The following is a 13,001-nucleotide window of genomic DNA, read 5'->3' as shown; positions in this document are numbered from 1 at the left end:
CAATAGTGTTTATTGTATGTTGAGTGGTCGGACAAGAATAAAACACATTGGTCTAGTTAGTCAAGAATGTACGTAGGTCTACCTTCACACACCCTCCCTGCCCATAAGTAAATAGGCTGTGTATTAGACTGATTTTAACAACCTGGTCAGATAGTCGGACGCACTTAGACCTAGTGTACTGTAGTCCATGATGACAATACCACCCTATGTTTTTTTCTATGTTGCGTGATCAGACAAGAAAATAACACATTGGCATGGCTCTAAATCTTATCTTCTTATTCTACAGACACTACTTCAAAAAAAGACGATAATTACGTCCTAAACTCTACTTTTGTCAAGAATATGTAAGTAGATCTCTCTTTACACTTAAATAGCCCTAGTTACACTTGTCAAATGTTTCTTAGATCTCAAGAAATTTCGCTTTTATATCTTTAGTTAAGATGTAAATGTGAAAATCTAGATCTATTTCTTTTATGAGTTTTTAAACTTTACCAGTGCTGTAAGATTTTACGTTATGTAATGGATGCCTGGTTCTGCGGTTTGCGAACTGGACTGTCGTTTGGATTTATCGATGGTCACGGGTTCAAACCCTGCCCACTACAATTCCCAGTTGTCCTGTGGGAGGTTTGGACAAGGAAGTAAACTATCTTCAACTCTGAAGGAACATCCGAAGCATGTAAAACATTTTACAACAAATATTTTAATATAAAAAAAAAATGTACCCTTCTGTTCTAAAGGTTTTAATTAAATGCGAAACTACACACACAAGACACATATTTATTTGAACATCTTTTTTTCTTTTTTTTTTAATTTTATTGTGCCTTTATAAAGAAACATCCTCCTTATCTGACTTTATTATGGAGAAAGATTTTGACAATGTTGGATGATTAGCTAGGTCTAGATCAAACATACCCCCTCCCCCCCAAAAAAAAAAAGGTTTCTATAATTTGTAAAGTTTTAATTAATTTTATTTAGTTTAACTGTCTTTTGAAATTAAGTGGAATAGATCTATTGATCTAGAATTTAAGAATCTACATATTTTTTTGGCATCTCGTACAGCACAGCAGACAAACTCACAAAAGCAGTCATGTCGCTATAGGTTCTGCGTATACCGTTCACGCCATTCACGGTCTGCGTTTACCGTAGGCGTAGTCATAACACCACATGGGCACATATAATTCGCGAAACATTCAAATAAATATTGTAAACACTCATTCAATTAAATAGTAAGCACTGCATTCATCTATATTCTTCGAAATCAGTGACCTTGTCATTAAGTAGGCTCTATATCTAGATCTACATTTCAGATCGAATCTAGTTTAGAAATCTAGATTCTTTATTGAGACTAGATTGTCACCAGTCTAGATGTTTATTAAAGTTTATTAATTAGGATAGGCCTACAAATACCATTAAGATTATTCTATACTAGTCGACAAACGCGTAACATACGCCGCTATTTTGCAGGGCCGTCCTAAGGGGAATTCCAACCTATGCAACCACAGATAGCCCCGCACTGTCATAGGCCCCATGCTAATCCTAGGTGTAAATTATTAAATTAAACCATTTTATAACTCATAACAGATTTCCTGCGGCTTCCTAATTAACCAGGAACTGCTTGAAATGTCCTGAAATTGCAAAATATACGAAAAAGTCCTGGAAATGTCCGGAAATTTTAAAAAATCTTTTGAAAACTCTTAAAAGTCTCATGAATTATAGACAAATGTTATTTTGGGGTGTCATTCAATATGGAAAACGCCATTGCTAAGTGCGATAAAAAATGGCATTATACAATTCAAGTAAATGTGGATTCAGGTGAAAGAAGCTTCTCACGCCTCAAAATAATGAAGAATTACTTTAGGTCGATAATTCTTGAAGATAGATTTAAACATTTGGTAATTCTTGCTACTGAGCGTGATCTGTATAGGAAACATAATTTTATGATATAATGTAAAACTTCGCTACACGCAAAGCTCGTAAAGTAATTCTGTACGTAGAAAAGAATGAATAAAATGCAAAGACGAATTTTTTGCTAATAGGAACTCTTAATTTTCACTTATTATCCGTATCCCTACCCAAACTTGGCCCCTCGAAATCTGTTTCGCATAGGGCCCCACAATGGTTAAGTCCGGCCCTGCTATTTAGTGACGTGTGAAAACTACTTGCTATCTCCTCCCCCCCTTTTTTTTTCACCGTTGAAGTTACGTGGCGTAACTCTAGTTGCTTTTTAGTGACGGGTGAATACTACTTGTTCTCCTCCCTCTTTTTTTTTTCTCCGCTAAAGTAACGTTGGGTAAATCTAGTCCGATTTGCAGAAATAAAAGAGTGATCTTTCCATGACTTCTTGGTGTCAGAAATGGTTGAGCCATGAAAAGAATTATATATATAGATAGTCCCTGTACAACACATTCATATTTTTCTTTCAAACTCTCCCCATCCCTTCCCTCCCCCCACCCCCCTATCCTGTAATACTATCAATGGTTTTGTTAACACACAGAGGAATAAAAAAGAATGCGACAATATGGAAAATATTATCACCCCAAACGCACTATTAGGGCTAGCTACCATTACAATTTACAATAAAGCTGATGGAAAGCAGTTCCTTACATGAATTCTTTTTCTCCTGACTGACGATACCAGCGTTGATTCCACCAGAATGTGGTAAATAATTACGGAGAGAAAGAGTTAAAGTTCAAACAATAGTTGATGTTGTTGTTTTTTAAAGTTAATATACAATTAAGATACAACGTTCAGAAGGGAGCTTTTTCAATTCTATTTCCCGGGCATGCCACCCTTGCCTCATAGTGGCGCCCGGGGTGGAAACTATCGTAGGAGGAAACGATTAGGCTAAAGGGTAGCAAAACAAGACTCCCGTGGGCGTGCCTAAGGGGGTGTGAGAACATCCTCATTGCACTGTGCGGAGTTGTAAAAAAAATCCCAAAACCCTGTCATAATCCAGGCGCCGTTCCTCAAGAGGCCTTTACATAAAAGGCGTGTCCAGCACGGTTAGCCTGGTACAGAAAAGGAAAATGGCAGGGGTCCCGGTGCACGCGGTCTCTGGTTGCGAGTCTGACACCCGCCAGGCCATGAAAGGGAGCTATTGTTCACTTTTGCTGGATTAGAGTTCCAAGAGCCGAACTAGTGGTCCCTGTTCGTATCCTGGTGAGGACTGGGATTTTTTTTTTTTTATTTCCGGATCTTTATGGCGCCTCAATGAAACAGCATATTACACTCTCAACACACTAATGTTAAACTGATATCCAGTAAATTTTTTATGTAGCAAACTCCCCAAGTGCAGTCATACGTATTTATGTATTTCAGAGTATCAGTATCAGTATCAAATTCCGTAATTAAACGTGTCATAAACTCATGACGTGAGGGGAACAAGTCACTTCTCCATTATCAGCTTTCTGTCGCTATAAATATAGTTTTGCGTTGGCAGCGTTCACCTTATCTTGAACGTGAGGCAACGATAACTTGCGACAAGTTAATTTTTAAACCAATCCATTGATATAGAAAGCCTTTTCCAGCCCTGCAAACAATTTTAGAACTAGTGTATAGTATATTTGTATATTTAAAAATTACATTCAATTTGAAGTCTACTTTCAAATATTTGATTTAGAATTGGTCTTTTAGCCAACGAACAGCGTTATGAAAAAAAACATGGGCATGATTACTTTACATACTTGAGCTGGCATCTTGCGAGTCGACAAGGAGTTTCTGTGTGTGCGATAATGTGTGGGTAGGACCTTTGGGGCAACATTTTTAATTCTTGCAACGCGTCCTTGATTAATTCCGACCATATTTTTTTTGGCTCAATCTATTCTCTTTCGCACATGCATCCATAACACTAAACATATCTTCTGCTGATGTGGGACTTGATAAATGCTGGAAAAATAAAAATTCGTCACGAATTTCATGATTTTTTATATATTTTTTTTCTTCGCATCTTGCAAACGCTATAAATATGAGAAATTCGCAATTTCAATGGACTCATCGACTTGCAACGGCTTTGAGAGATATCAGATAAAGATTTATCTATGTACTGATTATAGTTTGTCTTTAAATGGCAATTTTAGTTGAATAATTTTTATGCTGTTGTTTTATTAAAAAAAATGTAATCGGTACTAGATAACCTATTTAGTTTTTTTTATTGATTTTGCAAAATTAATTTAATTAGTAGTGTCCCTTGAATCGCACTGTGTAGGGAATTATGTGCACTTTTTTTTAAAATTATTATTTTAATTACAGCTAGAAAAAGGATGCAAATCTGGACATGTGCTTCACTGGCTCGTGGTTCATACCGAATGGCCACACAAGTAAGTAGTTCCTAATGAACTAGATTAATTAAAATTGTAAAAAACAAAAAAACAAAAAAAAAAAACTGAACAGTACAATTAGAGTTTGTGTAAATTCTATAAGCAATGGGCGGCCCCCACCCCGAATGGGCAGGTTTCACTATTTTCAGCACGACTATAAGAAGTTACGAAGTAATAAACTATCAACAAGCCCAATGTTATATTCTCCATACAAATTAGTCGTGTGCGGGGCAAAAGTGTTGCTGACACAGTTGTGTTTTGTTGTTGTTTTACTGGCTCGTCGACGTTCTATTATTATTGTTATTATCTATGTATATAATTCTCTGCGTCGCCCAACCATGCGGGACACCACAGCATAACACAGCATAGCATAGCACAGCATAACATGGCATAGCATGGCAAAATAGTTATAAAAAATTTTTTGGAAGAAAATCGCATAGGCTAGTTTTTTTCAATCATGTTAAAGTGTTATTAATTTTATTGTACCTAGCAATTTTGAAAAAGCTAGTGCACACACACACACACAGACGCTTATATCTATTATGCATATACATTTATATATATATATATATATATATATATATATATATATATATATATTAGGGCATGTTTTCCAGCCTGAATTACTTCTGCAGGAATGCCATCTTTTCCGGGTGTTTTCCCATGTGCAAGCATGTCAATGGCAATGCTCAGCTCCTTTACTGAGGGCGTTTCGTCTAATTCCGTCAAAACTGGAAGTGATGGGAAGTTGGAAACAGCATTTTGGTGAGATGGCAAAACTCTCCAAGCGCGTCTGGGAAAATGGTAAATTGACCACAGCGACCAAAATCCTAGTCTACAACGCCTGTGTTGTGAGCACTCTCCTTTATGGCAGTGAGAGCTGGTCAACATACATGTACCAAGAGCACAGATTGAATAGTTTCCATTTGCGCTGCCTAAGACGCATAATGGGCATCTCTTGGAGGGACCATGTCTCCAATCAGGAAGTTTTGAGATTGGCCAATATGAACAGCATGTATGCTCTCCTGACACAAAGAAGATTACGCTGGCTCGGACATGTCACCCGCATGCCAGATGGCAGAATCCCGAAAGATATCTTATATGCTGAGCTTGTGGAAGGAGTCAGACCCAAGGGCCGCCCAAGACTAACATATAGAGATGTCTGCAAGCGAGATATGAGAGCCTCAGGCATCAGCGAAAGTATGTGGGAAAACATAGCCAAAGACCGGAGTGCATGGAGACAGACTGTGCGTGCTGGGACAACCCTTGCTGAGAACAAAAGAATTGAAGCGGCTTTAATCAAGAGGGATAAAAAGAAAGCTGCCCTGTCTGCTAGCCCTAAATCAGAGGCATACACATGTACGAATTGTGGCAAAGTCTGCCGTTCTAGAATTGGCTTGATTAGCCACACCAGATTCTGCCCCGTCTCAAGATTAAGCCAAAACCAGTGACTCATTTGGGCGCATCCATTGCCTTTCGAGACAAAAGGAGCCATATATATATATATATATATATATATATATATATATATATATATATATATATATAATTATATTATTATATATATATACATATATATATATTCATTTCTTTATTTATTTATTTATTTATATTCCCATGGCTACACAGCCCCAGCGGCGACCTACAAATTTTACCGCACCTAGCGCATGAATAATTTTTTTTTTTTGCCGTCTACTACTGTCCCCGGCAGCGGATTTTCTATTGATTTCAAATGCAGGTGGGAATAAGGATAATAAGTGAAAATTAAGATTTTGTATAAGAAAAAATTCGACTTTGACTTGTATTCCTTCTTTACTAAGTACAAAATTGCGAACAAATTTACTTTACTTTACGAACCTTGCAACATATGGCATATTTATATGCTAGTGACTATAAAAGTAAATAACGTATTGTAACTTCTGATTAAGGTGAAAATTCGCCCGATTATTACATGAAAGCTGACAATGCCTTTTTTCTTTTATCGCGCCTAGGATTGGCGTTTTCCGCAATGAATGACACCCAAAGAATGACAATTTTTCTATTTTTCATGAGATTTTTATGAGTTTTCAGGAGATTTTAATAAATTCAGGAGACTTCCAGGAATTTTTCGTATATAGTCTTTTTTTTGCAATTTAATAATTACACCTAAAATTAGCGCGGGGCCTAAGAAAGTGCGGGGCCCACTGCGACCGCATAGGTTGCAGTGGCCTAAGACCGGCCCTGTCTTAGGGACATATGGGATGATCAGTTCTCTAAGGTTCAAGGTCATTTCTTTGTTGTAGATAGACTAATGACAAAGTGTGGCCACCTTGTAGTCGAGTCTCGCTTTCACATGACATAAAGAAACATCTACAGACGACGGAAGTATTCTCCGTCTACCAAAATTTCAAATTTTTGAGGGAAATCTTCGCTCAAGGGGATAAAGAAAATAATTTCTCTTTACGAATCAAAACAGTTTTTTATTTCTCACGTATAAATCATGAAACTAATGATCGCATAGTCTAATTTAGATTTCAATTATAGATTCACAAAAGTAAACTTAAATTTTGTTTACCCCAATATAATAGATTTAAGTTCTTGTTGCGGAAATAACATTAAAAATTCAATTTTCGTGTCTAAATAACTCCATTCGCATGTTCACTATCTTGTGTAGAATCTCGCGTCTTTGAGAAGTAAATGTTTAAACAAGGTTACAAAGATAGTTTGTGTGGAAACACAAACTCAAAATCGGTCCCCGAAGTGGTCCACCCAGGCAGGTAAAAAGGCAAGTTTCAACATTTTCAGAAAGAATATCACAATGAAATTCTATCAAAGGCAAATGACAGAAAGGAATGGAGAAAGAAGGTTGACAGATCTTGTGTGGCGCCCCATAGGTCCAACAGACCAAGGGATAATTGAAGATGAAGGTGAAGTTAAACGTGAACCTGGCCTAACTGATTTTGTATAATAATTATCTAATAATTATCTTTGATTCCAAGCCTCGACATTTACCTGAATAAAAAAAAGAATAAAAAAAAATAATTAAACGCGATAATAGGAAACACTACTTATTTATGGACCTCATTCACCAATCCTAAACAAACAATATTTAGTCACGTGATCATATTGATAAAACAACGAAAAAACTGTCACGTGACAGCCACTGTGCATTAAAATTAGATTACAATTTGTATAGAAGAGATTCAGAACCATGTGGCAAAATGTTGTTAGTTTACATTTGGTAAATGAGGTCCATTGTTGTTTTAAATAATGTTCCACTTATATGCATACTAAATAGATTTTTTTCTTTAAAAATTATAAAAGTATCATAAATGTAGTAGTTAGTATGATAGAACTTTATTAACTAGGCAATGCAATTGTTAAAAGTCTAAAACCGTTTGCATAAATGTGTTCAAAATATGATATCCCCCCCCTTTACTATTAGTCTCCCGTGTGTTTTACAACTAATAGTGATTAGTTGTAAAAATGGTGTATTTTTATGAGAAACTGCTTGCATAGTTGATTTAAAAAATTAAATTTTTCGCCGTTGCATCAGAACTTTGAAAGGTCTAAAATTTCATGATGTCGGTTTTTCAATATCTTTTCTAGTTTACGAGATCTAAACAGGACGGACTGACGGACGTACTGACAACACAAAACTAATAGCGTCTATTCTCCTTTTAAGGGCCGCCAAAATGCTTCTTCTTTACACTTTTCTAGAGACTTTCTAATGTAACAACGTGACAATGGAATATTGAATGCAGGAATTTTTTAGGACGCCCCTGGCTGTCTGTTGTGACGACAATGAAATTTTATCTTGCATCATTCACAATCAATCGCTAATTTCTTGCCACAATCACCATAGAAACATACAAACACACACGCCTTAACACTGTTTATTGATGTAAATATTGGCACCATAACACTCTAAGTAACTGTAAAGTAAAGAAATAGATGACAGTATCTGACCAATGAAAACTTAATTTACTATCCGAAACGTAGTGGATGACGTCAATGGAAGGATTTAACCCGGTTACCCGGATCATCTAAATCATCATCATCATCATCATCACTCCTTTGAGTTCCTCATGGAACATAGGGCCTCGACAAAAAAAAACGCCACTCTCCACCGTCTCTCGCTAGTTTTTTTATGGTTTCCCAGCTCTTCCCGGTCTTCTCTGCTGTTTCAAGTACATTGCGTCGCCATGTTCTTTTTGGTCTTCTTCTGCGTCTTGTTCCCTGGGGGTTCCGCTCTAAGGCCTGCCTAGCTCTGTTGCTGGTATCTTTTCTAAGGGTGTGACCAATCCTTCTCCACTTTCTCTCTAAGATCAGCACTTCTATATTTTTCTGTCCATCTTTTCTGATCATCCAAATAGCAGTAATAAAAGCATGTAACAAGGCCAAGCAGTTGTTCTGCAATGATCGGCTCTAGTTTTAAATATCAACCTAAATATTACCAATTAAATTCAAGGTATTACTTTAGATTTGATAATTTCGGCACATTTTTTTTTTCTTTGAAGTATAGGTACCAAGTGTTAGTAATGCTGTTATTAGGCTGTACAGTGCTGGTACATTACAGCTATGACGTGAGGTACTTACTATCACTGCGCCTAGAGAAAGAATATGAAGGAGACACACTGAATGATACTCTCAGAGCTAGTCAGCTTACCTTAGCCCCAAACACAACCAGGTAAATGTGAGGAACGCGATTCATTATACCATTAGCCATCGGCGTGGCACCGTGGATGAGTGGTTAAGAGCTTGGCTTCCGAACCTGGGGTCCTGAGTTCAAATCTCGGTGAAGACTGGCATTTTGAATTTCGGGTTTTTTAGGGCACTCAACTCTATTGGGTACCTGACTTATGTCGGGGAAAGTAAAGGTGGTTGGGAGTTTTGCAGGCTACATGACATCTTGCTCGTTAACTGTTGGCCATAGAAACAGATGACCTTAACATCATCTGCCCAGTAGATCGCAAGGTCTGAAAGGGGAATTGACTGTTTTTTTTTCTGTGCTTTGATTTTGTTTATTTTAGTTGAGATTTTAATCTTAAACTATCACTTCTCTTGCGCAGTCAGGAGGAATTTTAAGTTTAAATTCCTCTCCAAAAGGGGTTTGACATTAAAACTCCCCTCTTCCATAATCCACAAAATAATGAAAACAACAGTCACCAAATTCCATGGGGGATTTTGAGTTTACACCCATATCACATTTTTTTTTTTACGATAAAACCTCCTATTCAATATTATTCCGAAGCAAACTACAGTCACCAAATTTTATGAACGTAGCTGAAGAGTCTTTGAGTTTGTTTTAAAAAAACAACAAAAACTCCAGAGATTTTAGTTTAAAACCCCCAACAGATCTTTTTGTCGAAAAAGAATTCATTTTTTGATATGTAATATACATTCAGCAAATTCCTTAAGCGTTGCCAAGGTTGGGGGGGGGGTGTATAGATTTCTACCAATCGCTGGGCTCCATTAATAAAGTGCAGTAAATAGTAGATTTGTTTTTTGAACTAAATTTGTTTAATTGCAGTATAATGCACTGTAGATACCTCAGAATATGCAATTGTTTTTGTTTTAAATACCGAAAAAGTGCATAACGCCTGAGCTCCCCCCCACCCCCGGACTTTGTAGGAGCTCACAGCGCTCCCCGGACTTGGTGTCTGGAAAGGGCGGGGTGTCTGCAGTCTTTATACTAACTCCATTAAGAACCTATTCTAGACTACACTAAACATATTCCAAAAGAATGAAGTGTTGTAATGTAATAAAGATTAATAACGTATACACAATAACACACACACACACAAACCCCCTTCCCCAAAATTGGAAAATAATCCTGGCTACGCCCATGCCAGTATCCTTTATTCTATTTACGTGATTGTAACTTGTATAAAGATCGTGTTAGAAATGTGTGTTCGTATGTGTAAAAGTGTATATATTTTGTTAACACGTTTTGTGTAAGCTCTCAATGTGTGTGTGTGTGTTTGTTGTTTGTTTATGAGGGCACGTAACTTCAAAATAATTCTAATATTTAATTTCTCCATCACAACTGACAAAACGTATCTGCTGCTGGGAGAATCCAAAGTTAGAATAGCTGTCACGGAATCGAAAATATTATTCTTTTAAAATTCGACCAAATGAACCTAGCAGAAGAGGCGTAATGACCCAAACGCCTCTTATTGGCGCCACTACCCCAACCCCACACACAAGCCACCTTCCACAAAAGTATGTAATAACCCTGGCTACGCCCATGCAGGTAGCCTTTATTCTATTTACATGATTGTAACTCGAATAAGATGGTGTTAGAAATGTGTGTTTGTATGTGTAAAAGTGTATATATTTTGTTAACACATTTTGTGTAAGCTCTCAATGTGTGTGTTTGTGTTTGTATGTATGCCTATGAAGGGGCGTAACTCCAAAATGATTATAACATTTAATTTCTCCATCACAACTGACAAAACTTATCTACTTCTGGGAGAATCCAAAGTTAGAATTGCTGTCACGGAATCGAAAATATTATTCTTTTAAAATTTTACCAAATGAATCTAGCAGAAGAGGCGTACTGAGCAAAGCGCCTCTTATTGGCGCCTTCACCCCAACCCCATTTTCCAAGAACATCACATAGAGATAAGGGCTGCGTGTGGCGCCCTCCCCCACCTTTAATTGTGGCGCCCTGGGCGTCGTGTCCATAAATTCCTCTACGACTCTGCGTAGTAATTTAAAATCATTAAATACATTACAGACTTGTAATTATAGCTTGGTTTTCCGTTTTGTTTTTGTTTTGTATTACTTAAAATCTATTTGGAATCCAAATGTATGTGTCGTATGTTAATAAAAAATAAGGAGGTAAATTACTGTTTTTGTTGCTGTTGTTGTTGTTGTTAAAATAGGGATTTGTAAGTAATTTGAATGTAGGAGGCGCGGTGGATGAGTGGTAAAGCGATTGGCTTCCAAACCGAGGTCCCGAGTTCCAAACCTGATGAAGACTAGGATTTTTAGTTTCGCGATCCTTAGGACGCCTCTGAGCTCTAATGAGTCTCTGACACTAGTTTCAGGAAAAGTAAAGGCGGTTGGTCGTTGTGCTGGCCACATGACACTCTCGTTAACCGTGGGCTATGAAAACAGATGACCTTTACACAATCTTCCCCAAAGATCGCAAGGTCTGAAAGGGAGACTTTTGATTTTTACTTATTAGTAATTAATTAATTTTGTTTTACAAATACAAACACGGAGATAAATTCGTGCAGTATTAAAAAAAACGACCGTGATTGTGCCGTTCTTTCCCTTATATAAACTTTAAAAAAAAAATCAAAAATATTGTTTGTGTTTTATGTTTGTTTACTTATATTTTCAGTCCCCTATTGTCAGCCCCAGGCGAGGAGGTGCTGACTCCATCTGGGCCAATGTTTCAACGCATCAACCAGAACGACGCCTGGGTTTACTCCGCCTTCTTTGACACATACAAAGACAAGAATCTGATCCGTGTTTTTGGAATGCAACCTCACGCGTTACAGAATTTAATCTTTTGTCATCTGGGTTTTAAGCACGAGAATTACACGATGGAAGGGAAGAGGACGCTGTTACAAGATAATCATGGCTACAGGTTTTGAGAATATGTCAGCTAGATGTTTTAGTTAAAAATTAAATGTCACTGTATGATTCTGTTTGGCACTAAAGTCTAATTTAAAGGTTACCAACTTTCCCTTTCAATTCTTTAGGACAGGCTTCAATAGGAATCGTTCTTCTATACAGCAGAATCAAGGGGCGGGGGGAGGGGGGGGGCGAGTAGGACAACTTATCCAGTCACCGCGCTAGGGGGACCCGCGTTAAAGAGAATCTTTTATCACCTTAAGCCGATCGCACAAATATTCGTGGCCCTGATAAGAAAAACAACCTCCCAGGGCCCGGATTAGTGCTATGGCCGTTTCTGGTAGTATGCCGTCCCTCAAGGGGGCTGTGACAGAAATGGCGTGTCCCGCACGGTTAGTCAGGTAGATCAAAGGAAAATGACGGGAGCCCCTGTGTCTTTAGTCCGCGAGTCCGGAGTGTCCGTACCACCGGAAGTGAACGCAAATATAAACTTCGAGCTTAACCCCCGAGTCTCACCCCCCGTCAGACAGAGGTGTGTATGCGAGGTGTGTACACTGTTCATTCAGGCTGGTAGAAGGGAGCTCTTGTTCACTTTTGCTGGCCTTAGGGTTCCAAGTGCTTTTGCGCAGCTCTACATGACAATTTCTAATGCTAGTATGCTGCATAAAGTATATTTGTCATCTTCGTCTAGATCAGTGGTTCTCAAAATGTTTTTGACTCGTATACCTTTTGCCACTTTTTAAAATATTTTTTTCTATAGTTTTCAGTAGACCCCCTGCTTCGCTAATTAGGGCATTTTTTGAAGATTCATTAACCTTAATTTTTTCCCACTGATTTCTATGTCATATTTATTAATGTAATAAAATTCTAATTAAAACGAAGAAAAAATAAAATGTAATATGTAGTACATGAATTGACCAAACAAATTACAATATCACCTATTAATTTTGGTTACTTTGATAATAAAATTTCAAAATTGGGATTCAATTTAGAAAAGTTTGAAATAAAAACTTCTCGTTTAGTGATTTCCATTTTTGTTTTTTATTAGAAGATTGGCAACCTTGCTGAGACCTTTTTATTATTTTATAATACCTTAAAAGTATCAGGTATAATCTT

At 37.3% G+C, this 13,001-nt stretch overlaps 1 protein-coding gene across 1 annotated transcript; it reads left to right on the top strand.

Annotated features, from left to right (window-relative positions):
• LOC106079264 (uncharacterized) lies at positions 1 to 11,898 on the top strand (the record flags this gene model as incomplete). The annotated part of the gene is made up of 5 exons (XM_056017921.1): positions 1 to 68; positions 287 to 344; positions 4,249 to 4,316; positions 8,816 to 8,985; positions 11,650 to 11,898. Coding segments are annotated over exons 3-5 (476 nt in total), but the record flags the coding sequence as incomplete, so codon positions are not given.
• Positions 11,899 to 13,001: the final 1,103 nt, after the last annotated feature.

This window comes from Biomphalaria glabrata, unplaced genomic scaffold, assembly GCF_947242115.1.
Source record: "Biomphalaria glabrata unplaced genomic scaffold, xgBioGlab47.1 scaffold_46, whole genome shotgun sequence".
Classification (NCBI taxonomy): domain Eukaryota; kingdom Metazoa; phylum Mollusca; class Gastropoda; family Planorbidae; genus Biomphalaria; species Biomphalaria glabrata.
This window is presented reverse-complemented; position numbering and strand designations above follow the sequence as displayed.